General features: G+C 34.6%; 3 protein-coding genes across 9 annotated transcripts in view; 1 reads left to right on the top strand and 2 right to left on the bottom strand.

The window, feature by feature from the left end:
* Positions 1-3,756: 3,756 nt before the first annotated feature.
* Positions 3,757-26,431, bottom strand: part of LOC147407787 (disease resistance RPP13-like protein 4) — a 67,888-nt gene continuing 45,213 nt past the window's right edge. For all 4 annotated transcript variants that reach the window (XM_086436539.1, XM_086436538.1, XM_086436537.1 and 1 more), the window contains one exon: positions 3,757-6,617. In XM_086436539.1, the coding sequence (XP_086292665.1) occupies positions 4,000-6,612 (2,613 nt within the window). In that variant the 5' untranslated portion in view covers positions 6,613-6,617 and the 3' untranslated portion in view covers positions 3,757-3,999. The remainder of the gene's footprint in view (positions 6,618-26,431) is intronic.
* On the bottom strand, positions 8,668-15,964 carry LOC147407793 (beta-galactosidase 15-like). 4 transcript variants are annotated; one of them, XR_015176883.1, is made up of 8 exons: positions 15,768-15,964; positions 15,469-15,651; positions 14,377-15,132; positions 13,090-13,187; positions 12,874-12,979; positions 12,173-12,462; positions 8,817-12,033; positions 8,668-8,703 (listed from the first exon to the last, which is right to left on the bottom strand). XR_015176883.1 is itself a non-coding variant. In XM_086436536.1 (8 exons), the coding sequence occupies exons 4-7, from the start codon at positions 14,404-14,406 to the stop codon at positions 12,454-12,456; spliced, it is 243 nt and encodes an 80-aa protein (XP_086292662.1). In that variant the 5' UTR covers positions 14,407-14,489; positions 14,615-15,132; positions 15,469-15,645; positions 15,768-15,938; the 3' UTR covers positions 9,801-12,033; positions 12,173-12,453. The 4 variants fall into 4 exon arrangements, 2 of the variants coding, with proteins under 2 accessions (XP_086292662.1, XP_086292661.1); XM_086436536.1 differs by lacking the exon at positions 8,668-8,703 and having other exon boundaries at positions 9,801-12,033; positions 14,377-14,489; positions 14,615-15,132; positions 15,469-15,645; positions 15,768-15,938; XM_086436535.1 differs by lacking the exon at positions 8,668-8,703 and having other exon boundaries at positions 9,801-12,033; positions 14,377-14,489; positions 15,052-15,132; positions 15,469-15,645; positions 15,768-15,937.
* On the top strand, positions 17,936-24,500 carry LOC147407792 (aspartyl protease family protein At5g10770-like). The gene is made up of 5 exons (XM_086432635.1): positions 17,936-17,954; positions 18,289-18,572; positions 18,618-18,858; positions 20,520-20,933; positions 24,355-24,500. Exons 1-5 carry the CDS (start codon positions 17,936-17,938, stop codon positions 24,498-24,500), a joined length of 1,104 nt encoding a protein of 367 aa, XP_086288761.1.

Below are 26,431 nucleotides of genomic sequence, written 5' to 3'. Positions count from 1 at the left end.
TGACACTTAACAAGTCCCTAATTTTTATAACAACTAGACAATTTGAAAAGCGCTTCTTAACACTGAAATCATGTAAAACACTTCTCGAAAGCAAATCCAAATGAGTACTTGGTCATTTCAATTAATTTTCAGAGGGGGGAGTGAGGTTATCACAACTCATTTATAATTTATATTGTCGGATAGCTTTAGCTAAGGAATTTGTTAGACTTAAAAGACCTTCATCTCATCCCATACAAAACAAATTGCATCTCTAAAAATTGAGTCGTGATAATCTAACTCCCCCAAATGTCGTGTGCTAGAACCATAGATCTTTTTGCCTCAGGATACACAATTGCACAAAAACTCTTTGGTTCTAGCATATGCCACATCAAGAGAGTATTTTGAATATGCCTCATGGGGGAGTCAGAAAATCGTTACTTCTAAATCTTTCCTTACTGTGTTTGTATACTTATTGCGTTTCTACTTTGATATTTTTGATTAGGCAAGCTCTTATATTTTCCGCAATAGAATTCACTCTTTAACCTAAGTATATTTTTGCAGGAGAATATATATATGGGAAGCGTTCAGAGGCCTTAAAGAGAGTCAAACATTGTACTAAACATTTTTTAAAATAAGAGTTAGAAGTTTTAGAATGGGTTGAGTTTTTGTGAGAATGATCTCTATAGTGAAGAGATAATCCTCACCAAAAATCAGCTCATTTCGAAACTTCTAACCCTAATTTACAAGTTGAAGAATCGTGGACCGTCCGATTTTTATAAACCACTTTTGATGAGATTAGAAGTTTCAAAATGGGCTGATTTTTGGTGAGGATGATCTCCTCGTCATAGAGATCATCCTTACAAAAAAATCAGCCCATTCTGAAACCTCTAACCTATACATTGAAAAACGTTTGGCATGTTTGACTCTATTTAAGGCCTCTGAATGCCAACCTATATATATATATATATATATATAAAGAAGAAGAGGAGATTAATATAAGCAACAACAAGCTCTTATAAGTCTTCTTTTTTTTCCTTTAGTTTCCTAAGTTTTAATTTATCATGTATTTATTTCATTATTATTACTTAAGTGATGTATTCCTATAAGGAATAAGCTCAGTCTGAGCTAATTTATGGACACTAACATAACAAGACCTATTTAAAAAACATGGAATGCTCTTTTGATATGATCAAGACCCAACCCAACAAGTATTTGAAGGACTCCAAACCAGTTGTGCATATGTTGGTTCTAAGTCTCTTCAACTCTCCAATACTAAAACTACTAGGAAGAAAATTGGCATCCACACCTTTAGTACTCTTTTGTAAGTTAATTCAAGGTCCTATTTGTGCTTGTAGCTAATTATGAGAATTGTTCCCTTCCTCACAAAGCAAGAAGAAGACTTAGACTAGGTTGATAAATAAAATGAATGAATAAGAATTTGGGCTAGAAACTGGTATTTGGAATGAGAACTAGTAAATATTATTCTTGCATTTATATTATAATGTATCCACACACATATATAATTATTAATGGATTACCATGGACTCGAATAATTTCATATCCTACTTCTGATGTTCTCTGTTTTTTCCACCAATTTTGATCAAAATATTATATGTTGAAATGAAGTAGCTTACTGTCATCCCCAAAAATGCCTTACATCATATGTTGGAGTTTAATAGTTGATGAATAGGGATTGGATAGAGACATGTTCCTCTAATCAAATTTGGACTCTGTACATCAAATCAAGTATTGAGATCAACCCATTTATTTATGACCAACCACACCAATGATCTAGATTAAAAAAAATCTGGGTTTTTGATCAAGTAAGTTGAAAATTGAGATCAAACCACTTGTGTTTGTTCAGGAATATTAGCAGCAAGTGTTAGCTCCCTACTGCACTTCTTTATCGCATTTTTGATTAAATTGAAGATGGGGCCATATCCATTATTCAATGTTGCAGGAACAATCAGTTATCATCCGTTTATCTAAAATAAAATAAAAACCCTTTAGTTCAAGTTCAATGGTTAGAAATTACTAATCGAGCTGATATTTGTGAGCTTTGAAAATTCAAAATTCCAAACAATGACCTTCAATATACCCTTTAAACACTTTAAAATTACAAATGGAAACAAGGTCCCCTGCTTTCCTTGTGAAATAATCATAAAAAAAAATGATTATTTATTTGGAATTTAGATTTCTTTTCGTGCCATACGATTTTAAAACTTGTTTTGACATCTCGTCTCAGCCATAAACAAAATAGAATTAAATTTAGTAAGAAGTTAATAAATAAAAACACCAGAAAATGTCCCTGAATGTGTCCCAATGCTCAAGCTTTATTGATTTTTTTATTTTGTTCAAAATCTTATTTTCACAGCTCTGAATAAAACTCTAGCCAAAAGCCTCCAAAATTTGAACAAAAAGACTTGAAAAACAACAACAAGAAGAAGATCAAAAGAGAAGAAAACAAGTAAGAATAGCTAAGATTTAATTTTATTATTGGATTTTTCCCTCCCTCTTTTGTCCCACTCACTCTCTTAATTTAATTTTGTTCCAAGACATTTTGTACGCCCACCTTATTGTTCGTGTAATTCTCATTGGGCTATGTTTTTAAACGAAAACCTGGAGGAATAGGGTGGGAGGCAATTATAGGAATTATAATCTTAGCTTTTCAAGCCATGCGTCATTTTAATGGCAAGAAACACAATGGGTGTCTTTGTCTCAATGAGATGACCTCGACAATTATATAATCCGCCGTTATAGGTAAATTTTTTTGGTAAATTGAAATATATTTGAAGCCTTTACTGCAAACATGACATTTAAATGCAAAGGCGCGCACACACACACAAAAAAATCGATTAGCATTTATTGTGTAAAAGACCAACATACCCTTATCTTTTTTATTAAAAGACAAAATGAGTGGGATATTATTAAAAAGTGAATATAATGGAAAATGCTTACGTCCCCACAAGGTATTGGACATTAGTATTCCAATAGATTTTAAAGCATATTGAATTACAAAAATAAAAGGAGAGTTACCTTTGCAACCACAATAAATATGACTAATTGGATAAATAAATTTTTATTTACTCAAAGACCCTATTCTAAAGTCACAAGAGTACATGCAGTTACTATTCCAGCATTTTCTCTCTTCCACTACCCAAAAATCCAAATATTTCACCTTAAAGATTCATTTGGAAATAAAACTTTGATTTGCAGAGCCCACCACAAAGGAAAAAAGCTGTCTTAGCCCCACATTAAAAAATCAATACTGATCTAGTATTTGTTGTTCAAGTTGGACATGAATATACATTGTACTTGATTTGTTCCTAAGTTGGCATCCAAAGTAATTTTTCCTTCAAAGGTTGGATTCAAAGTAGAATGACTTCTTTGGTGTTGGAACCTATGAAGGATCAAACAAGGAAGTGCTTGATGGAAAAGGAGGCAAATTTCCATGCTATAGTATTAGATATTAAAGTGTATCCAAATGGGACCTTAATAAATAATTTAAGAAATTTGGATGTAATAAGTAAGAGTTGAGTGCCAATAGAAACTCTCTCATTTTATAACATGGAAGAAACAAGCAAAGAAGCTCAAAAACCGCTCAGAAGAGTACAAAGTCTGTTCAACGGAGAAAGAAAGCAAGAACATGCATACCAACGATAAAGCTTTCGATACACACATTGCAATATTAGGTGCGATTAACGTCAATATAATGGCTTTGCACCACTTGATCCTAATCTTCAACATACTGATCAAAGGATAGACATGCACTTGATCTAGAAATAAATCATTTGATCATATTGATGCTTGATCAAATGGACAAGTCCAAGTACAATGGGTGAGGTGAGAGGGATTCAGCATCATCAAATTAAACTCAATGGGAAGCAAAATGTCTCTGTCATGGCTCAAATAAAATGCTAAAAAGAGAGAAAATAGTACAATGCAGACTTAATTTACAGAAGAATTGGAAGACTTAATATAAATTAAAACAAAGAAGCAAAGAAATACATCACACAACAATCAAACATACACATAATATTCTTCTTTCTTCCTCCAAGTGCAAGTACCAGCTTGGTCCACCTCGTAAGGGAGCAACGTCAACTTTGGACACTCCACAACTATTAGGAGTTTTAAGGAGGGTATTGCTCTTTGCATTCTCGGCCACTTCTCTTCCAGTGCATACAAATCCTTTAACATTAAGAACTCCAATTTCCATACCTCTTCTTCATTCCTTCCAAAGAAGTCTGGATTCAAGTGAGCAATATTACCTTTAAAAATAAGAAGATGACGTAAATTGGGTAGAGAAATAGGATTGAGCCAAACGGGTGCCCTTTTTCCTGGATAATCAAACAGATAAAGATCTGAAAGCTGGTGAAGCGGCACAAGTTCATAATCCCCTATCTTTGAGAGTAGCTGATCATCACTGCAAGAGAATGAAAAACGTAGTACTAAACACACCAATTGTGTGAGCTCTGACAACACCTTCAGCTCCCCTTCTTCTATTTTATCTGTTGTATCGATGTTCAGACAAAGTTGTCGGAGTTGAGTCAATTTCTTTAAACTAGAAAAATGAAACCCATCCCTGACTATTGAATTCAAAGAAAAACCGAACATAGACAGTTGTTGAAGGTTTTCGATCTCCCTTGGGAGGCATTCTATAGACCAACAACCAAATAGCACCAAGATGCTCAGTTTATCCAGAGATCCTAGATTTTTTGGCAATCTCTTTAAATTAGGGCAATCAAATAGACATAAAATTTGGAGATTTCGAAGGTTTCCAAAAGAATCTGGAAGTCTCTCCAATCCAGAGTCATGTATCACAAGACTAACAAGATGCTGCAATGATCCTATCCCACTCAACCAATCCACTGCAGGGGGTTCAGATGACTTTTGGAAATGAATATTCAAAACCCTCAACCGTTTTAATTGGCATAGTTTTGATCCCATATTTTGAACAAACTCCTCACTTTCTTTTACATCAATCCCTGTCACTGTCCGCAATGATTTGAAATTCATTTCTTCACTAAAGAAATTCTTATCCATATTCGACATCATGCCTACCCGACGTGCTTGGATACTATATGACTGACCTCCGCCCTCATCACTGATGCAAATAAAATTTTCTTCCATTGCGATCCTTCTGATCATTTCACGTACCAAGTCATGTACTTTAAACACATAAAAATTTGATCCAAGATTTTCCATATGTTCATGCAGCAATAAACAACGACTAATTAATTCTTCAAGATATTCTTTTCCAACTTCATATGCAGACCTTGAGTTTTCCCTTCCTCGAACAAAGCCCTCACCAATCCACCATGCAATAATATCGAATGAATGTATTTCATGATCTTCTGGAAATACGGCCAAACACAACATACATGGTTTCAAATGCGATGGAAGCTCATCGTAACTTAATTCTAGCACAGAAATGATGGGTTCACCTTTCTTATCCAACTCTTCTTTCAAATTCTTAGATATTTTCCCCCACTCACTGGTCGAACTTCCTTTACTGATCATCATTCCTCCCACAACTTTGATCGCCAATGGGAGCCCTCCACATCTATCCACAATCTCTTGACCAATGTGCTCAAGCTTTGGATCCGGACACCTCCCTCCCTCCCTTGCAAATGCTATTTTTGAGAATAATAACCAACTGTCCACATCAGAAAGAAGCTGAGAATGGTGTATGCATGTCTCAGTGGCTCCCATTGAAAGAGCTACATCCTCATTCCTAGTTGTAACAATGACACAACTAGTCCTTTGAGGCAAAATAGACTTCAAACTATTCCACCATAAGCCTTCATCTGGCTTCCATACATCATCCAGGATAACCAAACATTTCTTTCCCTCCAGCAACTGTTGTAGTTCCTTCAACTGATCATATAGATCTATGTTGGCCAAGTCTCTAGGCTCACTAATGCTTTTCAACATATTCTTGATTGAATCTTCAAATTTGAATGTTTGTGAAACAGTCACCATTAAGACATGATCAAAGTAATTCTTCACATCACCATCATTGTGTATCTTTTGAGCCAGAGTGGTTTTTCCAATACCACCCATTCCAACTATTCCAATGATGTTCAAGTTCCCATGTGTTTTTAAGACCCAATGCTTAATTTTCTTCGCATCATAGTCCAAACCCACTATTTCAGCATCATTCACCAACTCTGGGTATCTCAATGGTCGATTATTCGCTAAATGTTCCTCGTTCAGAATGACTGAATTTGTAGTAAGGTAAAAACCCATCCTCTTTCTATGATTTCGAATTTCTTGATTTATCTCACCCAGTTTCTTTCCCATTCGATAACGAAATTTCCAGAACGAAGGAGAGCAATAGTGCTTGAATTTTGAAGCTCGTTTTCTTCTTTCTGAATTGAAAAATAACTCACAATCTGATATAATGTCCTCTGCATCATATAGTAACTCTCTAAATTGTCCCACAATTGTCTTAAGAGGTTCCTTGTGGTCCTTCCTTCTCATTTTCTCCACACATTTGATGTAGCTTTGCATCAACTGAAGCTCTTGATTCACAGCCTTAAACTGCTTATGGAACTCAAGCACATGAGAAGCTTCATTTTTGAGACTTTCGACCAAGTTTTTTATAAGAACATTGATGACTGCATCCAACATTTTTCCTGAACATATAACATATTTTTAAAATGTTAAAATAGGGGCATTTAGTCCAGTTTATTAATATTGACTTTTAAAATTGAAGTTCAAATCTATACCATAAAAAATTAAAAAAAAAGATTAATCCATCATTGTATGTTTGTCTTCTAGGAAAATCAATTCTAAAGAGAAAGTGAATTTGCACACAGGGGTGAAGCCATGATTTTGCCACCTCAACCCCCTAGATTTAGTGGTTTAGATTGGATTTGAAAAATAAAATTGAACTAGATCTTGACTTTAAAGATGTACAGCCACTAAACTCCAAAATTTAAAATTTAAAATTTAAATTTCAATCGATATGGATAGGTGGTCCTTTGGTTCTTCAAAGATTAAAAAAGCATATAAATTATAAATAAAGAGTGCTGATAATATGACGTGGTTTTGGTGCATGCATTTGATGCATTTGCTTACAGCCCAATAAATGTATGTCATGTGGCGCAAATGACATCAGCAATAGAGGGATTCTCTCTCTTGCTCGCTCCCACATATTTATTCTTTTAGATTTCAAATCTTAAAAAAGGTTGTTGGTCCCACATTGATTATCACATTTATAATCCAACAACACAACCTTTTAGATTTCATGAAATATTCATATTCAAAAAAAAATATTATTTTTCAAGCTTGATCTAAGGTGTTGAAAATGGGCGACAAGAGAGCATCCAAATTTAAAAATAAAATTCAACAGTGAAAAATAACTTTTTTTATTATTATTTTTCTTTTAGAGGTCATATAATTTTTTCATCTACAACTCCATTGCATCTGATCATGTTTTTGAATGTCACAAGGTGATCAGATCATAAAGTTGTCTTTTTTCACTATGGACAGGAGAGAGAAAACGGCGTCCGGGCATCAGCCAAAAATCGAGTCATATTATCAAAATTCATAAATAAATGAAAGTATAACATCTACCATATATGTTCGATAAGATAATACTAAAGATGTGAATACCAATTTTCTTCCTGTTGGATATGATTAGGGCTAGCAATAGACCAGTTCGGTATCGGATCAATACCAACCCAAATTTTTTTAAATGTGAACCAGATCCGATCGGATTAATGAATATGCGAATCGAATCCGTCCGTTTCATTTCATACTTAATCTGGAATCGATCTGATATGATCCGATCCGATCCAAACACATGCCTTATTTTCAAATTATCAATGTTAAAAAAAATTTAAAAATATAAATCATATAAAATTTTAAAAAATTCCACTTCTCAACTACAAATATAGAGGAAAATAAAAAAGACTAAAACATTTTGAAATTAAGAATATTAAAATATGTTCAAATCGGATTTCTTTTTGGAGCAGATTAGGGTACATCCGAAATTGTATCGGATCTAAGATTTCAATCCGAATCCGATACAAAAATCTTATTTTTCATATTTTTTCAGATCGAATTGGTTCTGACCCGTTCGGACATTGGGTATATTTCGAATCATTGCCAGCCCTAGATATGATCATAATTAGTTAATCTTTATATATTTTCCTATAAAACAAATATGTAGACAAAATCAATAATTTTTTGTTATTTATCAATGTGTTACAGAGGGTACTTATTTTAGTATCGCAGAGTTGAAGAGAGTCAGAACCAAGATCCTTCAAATAACCGTTGGGTTGGGTGTAGATCTGAATAGAATTCTAATTTTTAAATGGGTGTTGTTCTGGTAGTGCCTAAATTGAGTCTATTCCATAATAAACCATTAAAGTAATAAGTAATAACAAGGAAATAAATACATGACAGATTAAAGCTTGGGAAACTAACTGTTGGGTTGGGTCTAGATCTGATTAATGGTCTATTCCATTAAAGTAATAACCAACATCCAGAATGGGTTTGGAATCCTTCAAATAAGTGTTGGGTTGGGTGTAGATCTGAATAGAATTCCAATTTTTAAATGGGTCTTGTCCTGGTAGTGCCTAAATCAACTCAAATTGAGCTTATTCCAGGAATACACCTTTAAAGTAATAAGTATTAACAAGCAAATAAATACATGACAGATTAAAAAAGACTTACAAGGGCCTTAGATTACTTTCCCTCTTTTTTGATATCCTCCTGCAAAGATCCAATTAGGTTATTTAATTATTGTTACCCAAAAAAAAAAAAAAATTATTGTATAACAAGTGATATAATCAAGCAAAGAAACTTAAAAAAAAAAAAAAACTTACTATGTGTATAGATAGAGTCATGAATTCTATTGTGGAAATGATAATAGCTTTCTTAAGCAAAGATATCAACACAGAAATGCAATCGATACACAAACACATTTACACAGTGAGAAAAGTTTTAGAGAAGCAAGTTTTGTATTAGATGAGATGAGATGAAGTTCTTTAAAGTCAACCATTCCCCAGCTAAAATTGTGATATTTTACAAGACATTATAAAATAAGTTCTTAGTACCAATTGCAATTTTTTTTTTCCTTTACATTTAAATTTTTTTCAAAGCGTGTAGTGTACCCTACACTATTGAATGACCCATTGCCCAGATCCATGATCCTGTCCATTTGACCCAAATATTCTGCTCAATTTCTCTAGAGCCCTCTACAAGTACTCATTTGGATTTGCATTTTAAAAGTGTTTTTAGCATTGAGAATTCAAATTATCACTAAGCACATTCTTAATGTCAAGCCTCTCCAATTTTACAAGCCAAAAACTTGGGTAGTCGTTTTCTTTTAAAAAAAGCTTAAGAATCCAGATGCTTGTAAGAAAAAAAATTAGAGAAATGGGGAAGAAAAGACGAAATATTTTTATTGAAATTCTATTTTCCTAGAATTCATTCTACAAGGGCAATAAGTATAATAAGGTCACGACATAAATACAATATTTTTTATTAATAGCAAAAAATACGGGTCTTGACATATCAAGAATGGTCTACAATCAAAGTTAAAATGTTTCTCACCAATCAAAATGGAAATTTAAATTGGTTGCACAAGAAATAGCTTTGTGCCGCATGATCTTAATCTTCAACATAATGATCAAAGGCTAGACATGCATTTGATCTACAATTAAATCGTTTGATCATATTGATACTTGATCGAATGGACAAGTCAAAGTATAATGAGTAATGTGAGAGGGATTCAGCGTCAAATTAAACTCAATGGGAAGTAAAATGTTTCTCTATCAAATCCCTAATTATCAGCCATTTTGAATCCATAGCAGGAAAGAAAATCATGGCTCAAATAAAATGTTAAAATGAGAGAATACAAATACAATGGAGAGTTAATTAAAGTGTTCGAGAATAATTTACAGAAGAATTGGAAGACTTATATAAACTAAAACAGAGAAGGAAAGAAATACACCACACAAGCACAAATTCTTCTTTCTTCCTCCAAAAGCAAATACGATCTTGGTCCACCTCACCTCACAAGGGATCAACTTCAACTTTGGACACTCCACAACTCTAACGAGTTTTAAAGATCTGAAAGCTGTTGAAGAGGTGGAAGTTCATGAACAACTATCTTTAAAGCTGTTGAAGAGGTGGAAGTTCATGAACAACTATCTTTAAAGCTGTTGAAGAGGTGGAAGTTCATGAACAACTATCTTTACGCGTAGCTGATCATATCATTGCAAGAGAATGAAAAGTGTATTCCTAAACACACTAGTTGTGGGAGTTCTGACAACACCTTCAGCTCCCCCCCTATTTTATCTTCTAAATCGATGTCCAGCAAAAGTTGTTTCAATTGAATCAATTTCATCAATCCAGAAATACGAAACCCATCCTTGAATATTGATTTCATATCAAAACTGAACATAGATGGTTGTTGAGGGTTTTCAATCTCCCTGGGGAGGCATTCTATAGGCCAACCAGATAATATTTTTCCAGAGATCCTAGATTTTTTGGTAGTCTTTTTAAATTAAGGCAATCAGATAGACATAAAATTTGGAGGCTTTGAAGGTTTCCAATAGAATCTGAAAGTCACTCCAATCTGGAGTTTTGTATCACATGACAAATTACTGCAGGTCAGATGACACTTGGAAACAAATATTGCATAGTTTCAATCCCATATTTTGAACAAACTCCTCCCTCTCTTTTACATCAATCTCTGTCATTGTTCGCAATGATTTGAAATTGGTTTCTCCACTGAAAAATTCATATCCATATTCGACACCATGCCTACTTGACGTGATTGGATACAATAAGACTGACTTCTGCCCCCATCACTGATGCAGATAAATTTTTCATCCATCGTGATCCTTCTAATTATTTCACGTACCAATCATGTACTTTAAACACGTAAAAATTTGATCCAAGATTTTCCATATGTTCATGCAGTAATAAACAATGGCTAATTAATTCATAAAGATATTCTTTTCCAATTTCATACGCAGACCTTGAGTTTTCCCTTCCTCGAACAAAGCCCTCACCGATCCACCATGCAATAATCTCGATTGAAAGTATTTCCCGATCTTCTGGAAATATGGCCAAACACAACATACAAGGTTTCTAATATGAGGGAAGCTCATCATAACTACATTCTAACACAAAAAAGATGGGTTCTCCTTTCTTACCCAACTCTTCTTTCAACTTCTTAGATATTCTCCCCCACTCATTGGTCGAACTTCCTTTACTCATCATCATTCCTCCCCATGACTTTGATCGCCAATGGGAGCCCTACACATCTATCCACAATCTCTCGACTGATGTGCTCAAACTTCAGATCCGGCCACCGACCTTCCCTTGTAAATGCAATTTTTGATAATAATGATCAACTGTCCTCATCAGAGAGAAGCTAAGGATGATGTATGTGCCTTAGTGGCTCCCATTGAGAGAGCTACATCCTCATTCCTAGTTGTAACAGTGATACTACTCCTTTGAGGCAAAATAGACTTCAAACTATTCAACCATGAAGCTTCAATTGACCATATAACCAAATATTTCTTCCCCTCCAGCAGCTCTTGTAGTTCCTTCAATAGATCATATAGATCTATGTTTGCCAAGTCTCTACGCTCACTAATTTTTTTCAACATATTCTAGATCGACCCTTCAAATTTGAATGTTCAGGAAAAAGTCACCAAAAAGACATGATCAAAGTAATTCTTCACATCACCGTCATTGGGTATCTTTTGAGCCAGAGTGGTTTTTCCAATACCACCCATTCCAACTATTCCAATGATGTTCAAGTTCCCATGTGTTTTTAAGACCCAATGCTTAATTTTCGTCGCATCATAGTCCAAACCCACTATTTCAACATCATTCACCAGGTCTGGGTATCTCAATGTTCAATTATTCACCAAATGATCCTGGTTCAGGACTGAATTTGTAGAGAGGGTGAAAACCAATCCTCTCTAAGATTTCGAATTTCTTTAACATATCACACCCAGCTTCTTTCCCATTCGATAACAGAATTTCCAGAATGAAAGAGAGCAATAGTGCTTGAGAGTTGACCTATAAAAGAATAATTCAGAAAAAAAAAAATTGTCAGTATTTCAAAAGAAAAAATTGGTTTTTCAATCCAAATTTAATAATTGGTGATTTATTAATAAAATGATTGCTACATTTATGAAAAAATATTTTTTTTATGTACCTTAGCTGAATTGAAGATTTCTTTGCTGCAATTTTGAAGAATGCCAACAGACCATGCAGGGACTAAGAACTTTTCGTTGGATTGCAAGTCGACGGTGACATCAATCGAGGTGTTTGTATTGCTCAAGAAACATACTGAGCTGCACCAACTTTGTCGTCATACTGAGTTACTGTAACACTATTTCCGAGTTCCTTGTCGGTCGATGACTTCTGGGTGAGAATTGACTCCACCGAGTTGATGGAGGCATTAAGCTGCTTTAGATGTCCCCATTTGGGCTTGATTCAAAGTACCTGAATGCATCATAATTTATTTTTAATTAATGCTTTGCTCCTTCTTTTCGTTATATTTCTCGATCAGTTTTAATTTACCATAGAATTAGTTGATTTTATATATGATCACCATATTCATCAAGTGGTGCATCGTAATCGTAAGACATTGTAATATATGGTACTTTTGCGGTGCAGCCGAAGTTGGTTCCTCCATGATATTGATGAAAGCATGCAACCAAAATAAAATTAACATAAAAGATTTTATTCATGTGAGTGTATTAATGATTAGTATAATATGATTGTTGTGTGTATGAGGGTGAATGGCTCCTTATAGAAGTACTGTGGATGATGATTATAACCCTTGATAAAGATCAAATGTACCTAATAATATTTTATCATGGCACTAGAGGTGATAACTATGCTAATACTGACCCTGTAGTAATTCTGTAAAACACCAACCACTTGGAAGAACCATGCAAGGACGAATGCTACATCTTCAGCAGTCCTGTGTGGATCCGGGTTACCCCAGCTCTTGAACCTGAAAGATCAGTTTAAAACCCCAAAACTTCAATAACAAAATAAGGGGGAAATGTAATGGCAAGGAAAGATGAATAATGATGAATGTTAATTAAAGAGAAGATGACCCACCAGCCAGTCCAGTTCTCAGTCCACATCTTGGAACTGTTTGGTTTGTTTGGATTGTTTGGATTGAAAGTAGCACAGTAGAACCCATTACAAGTGTTCATCTGTTTGAAGACACAAACCAAAGAATTTACTAAGATTTCAGACCTACAAATGGCATAAAATTTTGGGTTGAATGATATTAATGTCAAATTAATGCGCTCATTAAAATAATAGAATGATTATCTGCACCCTCTGGGCAATGGGCTATCGGGTTTTCTCTCTTTTTTATTGTGATCTAAAAGCTAGTGCCCAATAAGAAAACATGCTAGAACTGTGGGGATTAAAAAAATTAGCATTTTGTTGTAAAGGTAAATGTAAGTATCATTTGAGGGGAAAAGGAAGGCAAGGAATTGTGTAAATTTAGTTTATATTGAGATTTAAAGATATTATTATGATATGTTGCAATAGCAATATCAGGAAGTTATTTCTTTTGCCCTTAGGAGACCCTAAGTTAAGGTTATAGGGTTAACCAAACATTAGAGGACTTGAAATAATCAGTCTGTCCACACACACAAAGTCACTTTGTTTTGCATGCTAAGTTCTCTGTATCTCTTAAGATGCAGCTGCTCAAAACCACCAAGCCTTTTATTCACAGATTTTCTTCAACAAAATCGAGACCATGAGTCAGTTCTGAGTAATCTATATAATGTTCTAGAAGAAAGGTAGAATGCCAAACTTCATGGAACTTCCCATAAATTGGGATTTCAATTAAATAAAAAAAAAAACTGAAAGGGCTTTAGGTGTCAAAAATCCTTTTTTTTTTTTTTAAGATTGAATAAAGGCTATGAAATTATTTTGCAACTTGATAAAACTTTATCTCCTATCTTATTTCTCATCCAGCCTGTCAAAAGAAATATCACTATAACATTTCCATTATCTTCTCCACAACATCATCTTCATGCATTCTTATGAAATACATACCAATAACATACTTATTGAGCCCTCGTGGTAAATATGTATAATATGCACTTAGGAAAGGTGTTTCAGTTTGACAACAATTGAAAACTTCAAAGAAAACAATTTACTACTAGCACACTCAATAAAACCTACTGATGGCTGGTAAATGAATATAACATTGTGCTTAGTACAGACCATTACAGAAAATTTGAAGTAACGAAAGGAAGAACGATTAGATAAGAATATAAAAACATATAGAGATCTTATAATAGTGTAACTATTACCCATGAAAGAAGTAAATTCATTGATAAATCTTCAACTAGAAAAAACTCCTCATTGAATTAGTATAAATACCTTCCTTATTGAGAACACGAGCAGGAACATTATCAGCAGTTGAAGCTCTTTTTATCCACCAACAGCTGCAACAAAGATTGTTCAAAGATCCAAACCATGGGGAGTATTTGTGGCTGCAAGAACAACAACTTCTTGATCATTGTGTCTTACACCAAAGATTGTTCATAGATCGAAATTGGTAATCAGCTCCAACAACAACTTTGTGATGGTCTAACACCCATCTAAACCATTCCATTACCCATACAAACCATGCTGAAGCTGATGCAGCACCAAAAAACCTCACCTCAGCCCCTTCATCTACCTTCATACCTCCTGCCCCTGCAATACAGACCAACCAAACCTATCCCTACTGCTGTCCAACTCAATAACATCCCTCCATAACCCTTCCTACATTTATGCTAGTCCTCAATATTGTTGTTGCATCTCATTCCAACCACCCAAACTGTTGCCACACCCTCTCAACAGCCCCAATTGCTACCTACCCTATAAACCCTAGCCTCATCCTCTCTGGTAACCTAACTAAACCTATCCATTACCCTTAAAATCCAATACAAAGATCAGAACATTAGAAGAAAAAAATGCTACAAAAAATAACTGACTAATCAAAAATAACTGAGAGACTTATGGGAGTCTACATCTAAGCTCGTACATCTTTAGCATTGATATTTGACAAACCTGAGGTGATTTTTGAGCAACCGCCTTCATATCTTCAACAGCTCCCTCCCAATCTTCTGTCAAAAGCTTGGCTTCACCCCCCTGGCAAATAAAAAACATTCCCAGTTAGATATCACAAATGCAACAAAAAAATTGTACATTGAAGTGCGGGAACATCTAGTATAGAGAGAGGAAAGAACTAAATCATCAAGAGAGAACCCTAACCAAAGAACTAAATCATCAAGATAGAACCCTAATCATAAACAAAAAATTATACTAAGTTGTAATAATTGTTTCAGGTATATCACAATCAACGAAACATTTACAGTAAATTTTCAAACAAACCAATGAATCAATGGAGAACGTATCTGAAAATCGAAATATCTTAGTCCTCTCAGATTAAGAAAAAGATAGCGAGAGAGATTGTAGTGTTCATACCTAAAACAAATCAGAAATCGAAGACCGTGAGAGGGGGAGCTTGAGGGATCGATATTTCAGAGAGGGGAAGAGGGATCGCTCGAATGTTTGAGTTAGGGCTTCGTTCGAGTGTTCCGATCGAAATGTGTTTCGTTCGAGAGGAGAGCTTCGTTCAGTGGAAAGCTTCTTCGTCTTCGTCTGCGTCTGCGAAATCGAGAGAGAAAGTGAGAGAGAAAAAAATCAGTGGAAAGGAACAAAATCAAGGCTAGACACGATGGAATGGGATATTGCAAATACAATTAATAATACAAATCAACTACCTTATTAAGAACTGTAATGGGAAACTCTATCCTTCCCTTGTTTCAAACACCCCTTATAAATGCATATGGTCACATGAATTCGATTATCTCATGTCTGAATTTAATTATCCAAACCACAATTCTTCTCTTCTAAATGCATATGGTCACATGAATTCGATTCGATTATCTCATGTCTGAATTTAATTATCCAAACCACAATTCTTCTCTTCTAAATGCATATGGTCACATGAATTCGATTTATAAAAGAAATTAACTGGTCAAGATTAAATACATATGCGGAGGATACGTATGATGGTTAGGATTGCAAATATTTTGGTATAGAAATATATTGCAGGCTAACACCGTATCTATCAAGGTATAAATATGAGTACAATATTAATATGATGTTTTACAAAAACGGTCGAGAATTTTGAAAAATTACTGTATCAGCAGTTTTATTTTTAAGGTTTGCAAAAATGCCCAAATATCTAATTTCATAATTTCATGGGGGACCCAATGATTCCACACGTTAGCTTTAAAAGCTCTTGGTATTTTCTTATACTTGTACTTGATTTGTTCCCTAGTTCTATAAGTAATTTTTCCTCTAAAGGTTGGATTCTAAGTAGAATAAGTCCTTTTGTGTTGGAACATTTGAAGGATCAAACAAGGAAGTGCTTGACGGAAAGGAAGCAATCTTCCATGCTATAGTATTAGATATTAAAGTGTATCCAAACAGGGACTCAATAAAAAAATTGGTATACTCAATTTAATTTTATTACTCTATTAATGTAATCATAAATGGATGCATTCTAGTTAATTTGACATTCAAATATAAATGTGATGTCATATATAATTTTTTTTAGATTTTTTTAATTTTTTTTTTTTTAAGATAACTTGGTCCATGAGCCTACAAATTGCCCCAATGTAAAGTCTGCCGACAGGGCGGACAATGGGTTGGGATTTGGTTTTGTCAATTGACCTAACCGAAGACCTAATCTATTACTGTGCAAGCGCAACGTGGGCCTCCCTAAGCTAGCTCAGTCCAATCGAATTCCTATCAAAGCCTCTAGGGTTGAGACCATGCATGACACCTCATATTCTCAATCATTTGGTGGGTCTCAAATCTCAATAATTTATGAAAATATTCCTTTGAGATCATCTGTTTGAAATTTGTTATCGAAGCCTTTATCAGTCCAACTCGGGTGGAGCCCTCATCATGTGGTGACAAAGTGTGCCCAAGACTCCACAAAGACTCAAAAAATTAATTCTATTTATCCAGTTGGAAAAAACCATGAATCACTTAACGTGTTATATGTGAACATGAGATCACAACCAAAAGAACGTTTATGATCTTAAGCTTCATGAACACATGAGTTGGTTCCAAATCTTCTACAATTGGATAGTGTTTCCCCGATTCTTTCTCAAGTCTTGTTAGATTAGCTTCATGAGCATATGAGTTGGTTCCAAATCATCTACAACGAATTGGATATTGTTGCCTTGAGTCTTTCTCAAGTCTTCTTAGATTGTTGCTTTCAGTCTTGGCCCAACCTTCCTCCCCATTAATTCTATCTATGTAAGCGTAACTATGTAGATTCTTCAGGACTTAAGCCTAAGGGGACTAGAGTGACTTGACAGAGGAGAACCATATGGCCATTATGGGTTCCTCCTTCTTCCATTGTCTCCATTTCCTCTTCTTTTCACTCTTTTTATGTCACTCTTACTGTTTGAACAAAGCCTACACCTACAGTGGTGGACGAGTGCGAGGGCAAGGGACAACAAAGAACCATCATGTTATTGAAGTCAAATCCCTATTATCAGCAAATGTATGCTCTGATTCCTTCACCAAAGGTACCATAAAACCATGATGGACCACATGCTCAAGACATTGCCTCTTTATTTTTTATTTTTCAATAATAGGTTTTTTTTTCTTAAATTAAATAATAGAAAATTTATTAAAAGGATAAATGAAAGGTCGATGAAATAATCTTATTTACATGGATAGCTGGTGCACATTCCAAAATATTTAGCCGAGCGTGGAACTGGTGTGAGTGCGAAGATAGGAGGGGGAAACCGAAGCATTATGAATTATGATCCTTAGTAGATTTGAAATCTTACTAAGGTAGTCAGACTAACCTCACCCCAAGATTATTCCCATTGTTTTCAAAATAATGAAGGAAGGATGTTGTTCAATGGTAGACTCCACCACAGGTAATGTTCAAAAATACTTAAAATGAAAAATGTTCAAACTGATCTTTTAATTTTGGAATATTAAATAACAGATAGTTGTACATAATTTTGGAATATCTTTTCTAGTTTGAGTCTAGAAAAAGACCTTGGTTTGGCCCTAGGCTATCTGCCCTGCCTGAACTTGCTTGATTCTTCAGTGGCTCACACTATGGTATTTCCAAACTTTGCCCCATTGTGCCACCACCTTCATTCATATTTAACATAATCTTATATTTGACATTTCAGGTCCAAGACGATCACTTGCAACACTACGAATGGCTCACATAGATGGGCCTTGTGCACCACTGAGCCACAGAAACAACACAAACTCTCAATCCCATCCAAATCCTCCTCCAAGACAAAACCTGGGTACATCACCTCTGCTCCAAAGCTCCAGTCCATTTGGACACTAACAATTACGTAGTTACCATTGGATTTGGTACTCTCAAGCTAGATCTTTCACTGGCATTTGACACTGGCAGTGACTTTACTTGGATTCAATGCCAACCATGTGTCGTCAGTTGTTACCCAATATTCGACCCCTCCAAGTCATCATCATATTCTAATATCTCTTGCAGTTCTAAGGAGTGCCCCCAAATAAAGGGGAATTGCTCCTCTAGCTCCACCTGCATCTATGGCATCTAGTACAGCGTCGAGTTCTATTCAATTGGATTCTTTGCACACGAAATAATAACGCTAACATCTTCCAATGTATTCTCCAATTTCATGTTTGATTGTGGTCAAAACAACCACAGACCATCTGGAAAAATAAAGGGGTTACTCGGCCTCGGACGCGATAATATATCACTTGTATCTCAGACTAGTCAAATGTTTGGAAAAATATTTTCTTATTGTATCCCACCAATAGCAAGCTCTATTGGATACTGTAGACACCCCATTTTTGCATTCGCCTGATTAATCAACTCGTCAATCCGATTGCAACGGTTCCCAATGATGGATGTTCATTCTAATGCTATATTTTGTTGTTAGATGTGTTTCAGAAATTCGGACGAGGTATCTCAAACTAACAAAATTGCAGAAACCACGCTACGCTAGAAAAATATAACCCAAAAAATATAGAAATCATCATCTTGCAGACAAAAAAAAGTTTTACGATAAAAATCACTGAAAATGATCAAATTACCAAAATACCCCTAACATCAAAACAACCCTAGAGCCCACATCATGCGTAAGAAAACTCTTTTGAACACATAAAATAACACAGTGAAATCAAATAAACCATTTCGTCAATTTTCACAAAATTCAACAAAATTATGAAAATGCCCCTACCCCTCATAAAGTTCGCGACCATTTCGCACAAAAATTCATAAGTAACACAAACCAACATTTTCATTGAATTCCTTACGAAAAATCGATTCCAAAACATCCTAGAACATTGAAAAACGACTTAAAACGTGAAAAATCCTCTCCGATGGCAAAACGATAATTTTACAATTTTAATAATTAAAATTTTTAAAATTAATAATTAAAATATTAATTAATGTAAAGTGAAATCCTAATTAAAATTAAAGTCAATCAAGTAAGACTTAAATCAAATCTTAAAATCAAGTCAATCAAGTAAGACTTAAGTCAAACCCTAAGACCAAGTCAATCTCATAGGACTTAAGTCAAAACCCTAATTAAAACCCTAATCTAATCAAGTCAATCTCATAAGAATAAAGTCAAAATCCTAATCTAAAATAATTAAGTCAATCTCATAAGACTAAAGTCAAAATCCTAAAGACAAAGTCAATCTCATAAAACTAAAGTCAAAATCCTAATTAAAACCCTAAAAGAAACCCTAAGCAAACCCTAATTCTTCCAAAAAAAACTTTATAAATAGGAGCCTCTACACCCTATTTTTGGATAAAAAAAGAAACCCTAAAAAAAGTAGGTCAAAAAGTTTCCCTAGCCCCCCCATAAACCCTAATTTTGAAGTCCCAACTCCTTACCTAACATCCATACCCCAACTTTAGCTCAAAAAACACCTGGAAGCTCTTCAAAAACACCTAGAAATCCAGGAAAAAATCTGAAAAATTCAGATCTAAGAAGAAAGTACCTCATTTTGGAGATCCGAAATGAATCTGGTGATAGAACGAAGTGAGGAATGTTGTACAAGGAGCTATTCTACCATATCTGAGGGAACAAAACCGTTGCGTTCGTGAAGGTAATTTATTTATTTTTATTTAAGTCTTTTTAGCAATATAGTTTATTTGGAAATTAGTAGAGACCGGCGTTTATCGGGCGGGATTGGTGCTTAACACTTTCCAACCCCGTAATGTGATCCCCGGACTTAGTATTTTCTTTCATAGATTAGTTGTCTTTTTTTTAGAGTCAATGATCGGTTCCTAGACCGCAATAACTAGGTGGCGACACCCAAACCTCAAAGGTCAAAAGTAGATCCGCGCACCCCGCGGATCGAGGGCACTTTCAGATACCTAGCTTTTGGAACCCCCACCAAGACAGATCTCAAATAAATGCCTCTATTAACAAACCCGCGCCATCCATCATTGTATGTCCTAAACCTATTAGGGATAAGTGTGGCAGATAAAAAATTAGCAATCTCACCATCCGTATTTACCTCTTCGGGTACCATCTTAGACTCTGTCATTGTAATCACTCATTTGCCACAAAGAGCATATTCAGAACTTAGGTCAACGTTTCAAAATTTGATGTCGAAGTACCCACCAGCTCAACCATATTCATTTTTGGACACATGTTATGACCTTTCTGGGTTCGACACGGTCACAATACCAAAGATAACCTCGCATTTTGAAGGTCGTGTTGATGTGGACTTAGACAGGTTGGGGACATTATTTGTAATAAGTGCATCACAAATGTGCTTGGGTTTTGGTGGAAAAAATCCAAATGACCCAACGACTATCCTTGGAGTTGCACAACAGCGGGCATTGGAGGTGGTCTATGATGTGGCTGCAGGAAGGATAGGATTTGGATCAGGAGGTTGTTGTTAGTCATGAAGAATGTTCCCTTCCTTTTTCACAAAACAAGATTATCTATATAGGATAGGTGTTAGAGAATAAGATGCACTGTATTAAGATACATGAGATACACTGTATCATTATTAATGTATCTCATCACAAATGGAAGATTGTGATGAAGAATATTCTAGAATATATATTGATATTTAGAATATATCAATTGGGATATTCTAGAATATTTATATTAGGTAGTTTTCATATATCTTGGTTGATGTACTGTCTATAAATACCTTACTAGGACTTTTGTAAGAATCATCCAAGAATCTCAATAAAATTCATATTTTCTATAATAGGTAGATAATAAAATGAATGAACAAGAATTTGGGCTTGAAAACTGGTGTTTGTAATAAGAACTAGAAATGAAAAACCTTGAACAACTATATTAGAGAGCTGGTTTTATAGTCTGTTTGTTCCAGAATTTCTATTTGATCAGTTGTTATTGTGACATCTTGTTCGATCTAGAATTTATATTTGATCAATTGTTGTGGTACTATTTTTTAAGGGTCCTGTCACTAGTTGTGCTCATTGTCAAAGTCATCTAATATACAACTGAAATGGTGCATCCATGGCCTGAAACCCAAATGGAAGTTTTTTAAGACAATTTATAGAATTGCAAATCTTAAATTACAACAAATTAACAAGCAAACAAAAGAAAAATATATCCAAATGCGGATTAATTTTAAAAGTTCACAACATCATATATTGTGCTTGCATAGCCTTTTCTTTCCTTGAGAGTAGTTGATCATAATTGGAAGAAAATGATCATCTTATTATTGAGAACTACAATTGTGTGAGATCTTACAACACCTTCAACTCCCCTTATAGTCTGAGTTGAGTCAATTTCTTCAACCCATTGTTGACTATGTCCAATTCTCAAGGAAACGGAAGAAACAGAGTTGTCCAAGCTTTCCAAACTCCATGGGAAGGCACTCAAGACCCACAACCAGTTAAAATTTCCAAATAAAATTTTCTTCTTTTGCAATCCTTCTAATCATATTTCATATTTGTATCATGTACTTTAAAACACAAAGATTTTTGTTCCACAAAAGTGGTCATAGTGAATAAATAATATTAATTCATCAAGATACTCTTTTCCAATTTTTCAACATATTCTTGACTGACTCTTCAAATTCCAAAGTTTGTAAACAGTTACCACGAAGACAGGATCAAAATAATTCTTCACCTCACCATAATTGTGTATCTTTTGGGCAAGGGTGTGGTTTTTCCAATACCACCCATTCCAACTATTCCAATGATGCTCAAGGGCCCATGTATTTTTAAGACCCAATTCTTGATTTTCTATGAAAACATCATTATGCAAACCTACTATTTCATTATAAAACATTAGTTTTGGGTATTTCAGTGGGCTATGAATTTGTATTTCCTGATTTATTTCACCCTACTTCTTTCACCTTTTATAACCGAATTTCCAAAATGAGGGAAAACAATAGCACTTGAACTTGATAAAGTCTTCCAAACACTTTAATAAAGTCTCCATTGTTATTATTGATAAGAAACTTTAGTTTTGGATTAATATTCCCTCCAAGCCACAAAGAGGAGCAAATATGCTATCTCTCCCTCTCTTTTTAGCATTTTATTTGAGTCATAATTTGCTTAATTTCATAGACATACATTCAAGTGGCTGATAATTAGGGATTGGATAGAGAGACATTTTGCTTCCCATTCAGTTTATTTTGATGTTGAATCCCTCTCAAGTCTCACCTCACACATTAAAGTGGGACTTGTACGTACATTCGGTCAAAATATCATCACTATGATCAAATGAGTTTGTTGAAGATTAAGATCGTGCAACGCAAAGCTATTTCTCATGCCACCAATTTGAATTTCCATTTTGATTGTTGAGAAACTTTTTAACTTTGGCTTCCGAGTTAAACATTCAAGACTTGAAGGTGAGGGCTGACTCTAAATTAGCCATACAATGCACCAAGGGAGAGTGCAATGCCCTATAGAGCGAGGAGAGACTAATCAAGGCCATCAAAGATAGAGCTAACCACTTTCAAAAGATAGATTTCAGTTTCTACTTTAGAGAGTGCACTCAAACTGCTGGCTTTCTAGCATCTCACCTCTCCTCTTCAGACAAATTAGTTTTAAAACCCTGTGGAGGATATTTTCGAAAAAATTACATGTGGCAATCTCGAGGAAACATAGTCAAATGCCTGAATTAATCGAACTGGCCAAACGTCGGAAATAACAGAGGGATAAAAAAGGCCGAACTTGCCTATAACCGAATTCCAAGGGAGTTACGAATCTCACAAAATAAGGAGCATAACTGTATCCGCGAAAATCAAAACAAATCCCCAAACAAGTGGAACCACTCAAATGAAAATCAAGGAGAAGATCTAGAAAGATCTAAGGGAGGAAACCCTAAAAAAATATGTGTGCAAGGCACTAAAAGATATGAGATTTCTCTCTAAAAAGAGGATTTTATTCTATTTCTTATACTAAATCTTAACTTGGGCGTCAGAGTGGTGTTGTTGTAGGTCAACCCATGAGCATAGAAAGGCGAGAAATCTTAATTAAAGGAAATCACGAGATAATGCAAGTTTTTGCACCTACAAATCTTAATTAAAGGCTATTTCTCATGCCACCAATTTGAATTTCCATTTAGATTTATATATATTCTCATTAAGCCTTCTTTTTTTAAGCCAATATATGCAAATCTATTTCATGTTTTATAAAAATGAGCTACATTCTGTGAGCGATAGTCCCACATCGTCTAGGTATCATAACCTTGGGCTATATATAAACCTGGGGAAATCCTCACCTTACACGCTGGTTTTGTGAGGATGAGTTATGCCCATGGGCTTTTACACACTCGACACATGGTAAACCGCTTCGTCATTATGGACCACTTGATCCATGGATCAGCCCTTGTTATTCTTCAATCATCCAAGCCGGTTTTTCATCTCGTCTCAACAACCATCAAGACTGAGTTGACTTGTCCGAGTTGTCCTTTTCCAGACAAGTTGTTACTTTAAAATCGTTTTGATTTTTTTTTTTTTTGAAATTTTTTTCTGAATAATTATTGTTTTATCATAAATGCCGAAAGTGTAACAAGGACAGATTATTCTTTTAAGTGTTGACAGAACTTTCATATATGTGATAGTCCTATCAACACATGTAATACTATGGATAAGATAATCCCGGTAATTATTTAGGAAATTTCCATAATTTGAACATTTAAGAAGGATAATAGATGGTCAATATTTAAAATATTAAAACTTTTACATAAAAAATATCAAAATCAGTTGACTCGTTTGAGATTTTCAAACTATTGACTGAGTCATGGATCTCAGATGAATCATGTTGATGAGCAATTCACATTGGCTTCCAAGTTATCTCGATCTTGGGCGATTTTTCAGATCACGTCAGAGTATTTTTGGTTGGCTTGTATGCATTAAGTGCATCACAGATTTGCTTGGCTTTCACTGGAAACACAGCAGCGGGTATTGGAGGTGGTCTACGATGTGGCCAGGGGAAAGATAGGATTTGGGACAGGTGCTTGTAGCTAATTATGAGAATTGTTCCCTTCCTCTTTCATAACCTACTTTTGATCAAAATATTATATGTTGAAACGAAGTAATTTTATCGTACATAGAATGGCTTACTTTCATCCCCAAAAATGCCTTATATCATATGTTGGAGTTTAATAGTTGATGAATAGGGATTGGATAGAGACATGTTACTCTAATCAAATTTGGACTCTGTACATCAAATCAAGTATTGAGATCAACCCATTTATTTATGATCAACCACACCAATGATCTAGATAAGAAAAAAAAATCTGGCTTTGTGATCAAGTAAATTGAAAATTGAGATCGAACCACTTGTGTTTGCTCAGGAATATTAGCAGCAAGTGTTAGCTCGCAACCACACTTCTTCATCGAGATTTCATTTTTGATTAAATTGAAGATGGGCCATATCCATTATCAAATGCTACAGGAACAATCAGTTATCATCCATTTATATAAAATAAAATAAAAATCCTTTAGTTCAAGTTCAATGGTTAGAAATTACTAATCAAGTTGATATTTGTGAGCTTTGAACATTCAAGGAATCAAGGGGAGATGCAAATGATGGCTGAAATGGGAGGATGCTTTTAAGTGTCCAAGGAATCCTAAAGACGCCATTTTAAGCACTGCCAGTTATGTCAATTATTTCAAAATTTTAATTTAAAATGACCTTCACCATACCCTTTAAACACTTTAAAATTACAAATGGCAACAAGGTCCCCTACTTTCCTTCCGAAAGAATCATAAAAAATAAATAAAAAAAATAAAAAGATTATTTATTTGGAATTCCTTTTTGTGCCATATGGTTTTAAAACTCATTTTGACATCTCGTCTCGGCCATGAACAAGATAGAATTAAATTTAGTAAGAAGTTAATAAATAAAAACACTAGAAAATGTCCTGAACGAAGGGTGCTCAAGTTTTATTGATTTTTTTTATTTTGTTCAAAATCTTATTTTCACAGCTCTTTAAGCATGAAACTCTAGCCAAAAGCCTCCAAAATTTGAACAAAAAACTTGAAAAACAACAAGAAGAAGAATATCAAAAGAGAATAAAACACAGTTTTGAGCAGTGGAAATATAGATGTATTATGGAGGGGGAAAAAATCGTCACTAGCATATACTTACAGCCGAAACAGAAGCGGAGGTCATTCTCATCGCTAATCCGCCGCTACAGACCAAATTTCTTGTAGTTAAAATTTTCATGATCATCTTCTAAGTTTAGGAATTGCTTTTAAACCATTTAGCACATTCATGTAAGAAGGCAACAAAATAATAAGGGAATCGAAAGGGGGTCTTCTTAATGGGATGACTTCAACATTTTCGTTCATCATTTCCCAAGGTTTGGAAGCATTTTATGCTTGCATCACTTCGTATTTTCTCACCCTTTTGCACACTCATATGTATTTAAATTGGTAAATCGAAATATATCCAAAGTCTTTACTGCAAACAAGACATTTAAATCCAAAGGCACACACACAAATACAGAAAGAAATTGGTAAACATTTATTGTGTAAAAGACCAATACACCCTTGATTTTTTTCACTAAAAGATAAAATGAGTAGGATTATTATTAAAATGTGAATGTGGTGGAAAATGCTAACGTCCCCACGAGGTATTAGATGTTAGCATTCCAGCAGATTTTGAAGCATACTGAATTATGAAAATAGAAGGAGAGTTACTTTGCAACCACAATAAATATGACTAATTGGATAAACAAATTTTTATTTACTCAAAGACCCCATTCTGAAGTAGTCACAAAAGTAATTGCAGTTACTATTCCAGCATTTTCTCCCTTCCACCACCCAAAAATCCAAATATTTCACCTTAAAGATTCATTTGGAAATAGAACTTTGATTTGCAGAGCCCACCACGAAGGAAAAAAGCTGTCTTAGCCCCGCAATAAAAAATCAATACTGATATAGTATT

The sequence above is a fragment of the Akebia trifoliata genome, chromosome 3 (genome assembly GCF_017979445.1).
Source record: "Akebia trifoliata isolate Shusen 1 chromosome 3, ASM1797944v1, whole genome shotgun sequence".
NCBI lineage: Eukaryota > Viridiplantae > Streptophyta > Magnoliopsida > Ranunculales > Lardizabalaceae > Akebia > Akebia trifoliata.
The sequence above is the reverse complement of the archived record's forward strand: the minus strand, read 5'-3'. Positions and strand labels throughout refer to the sequence as shown.

Excerpts from the sequence above, each read along its gene's own strand:
- LOC147407793 (XM_086436536.1), bottom strand. The coding sequence starts at position 14,406 with ATGTTCCTGCTCGTGTTCTCAATAAGGAAG. Across the intron at positions 13,188-14,376 it reads TCGTGTTCTCAATAAGGAAG|ATGAACACTTGTAATGGGTT; the intron begins GTATTTATACTA and ends GTCTTCAAACAG. Across the intron at positions 12,980-13,089 it reads ACTGAGAACTGGACTGGCTG|GTTCAAGAGCTGGGGTAACC; the intron begins GTGGGTCATCTT and ends CTGATCTTTCAG.
- LOC147407792 (XM_086432635.1), top strand. Across the intron at positions 18,573-18,617 it reads CTAAGGAGTGCCCCCAAATA|TACAGCGTCGAGTTCTATTC; the intron begins AAGGGGAATTGC and ends TATGGCATCTAG. Across the intron at positions 20,934-24,354 it reads GATAGGATTTGGATCAGGAG|ATCACGTCAGAGTATTTTTG; the intron begins GTTGTTGTTAGT and ends GCGATTTTTCAG.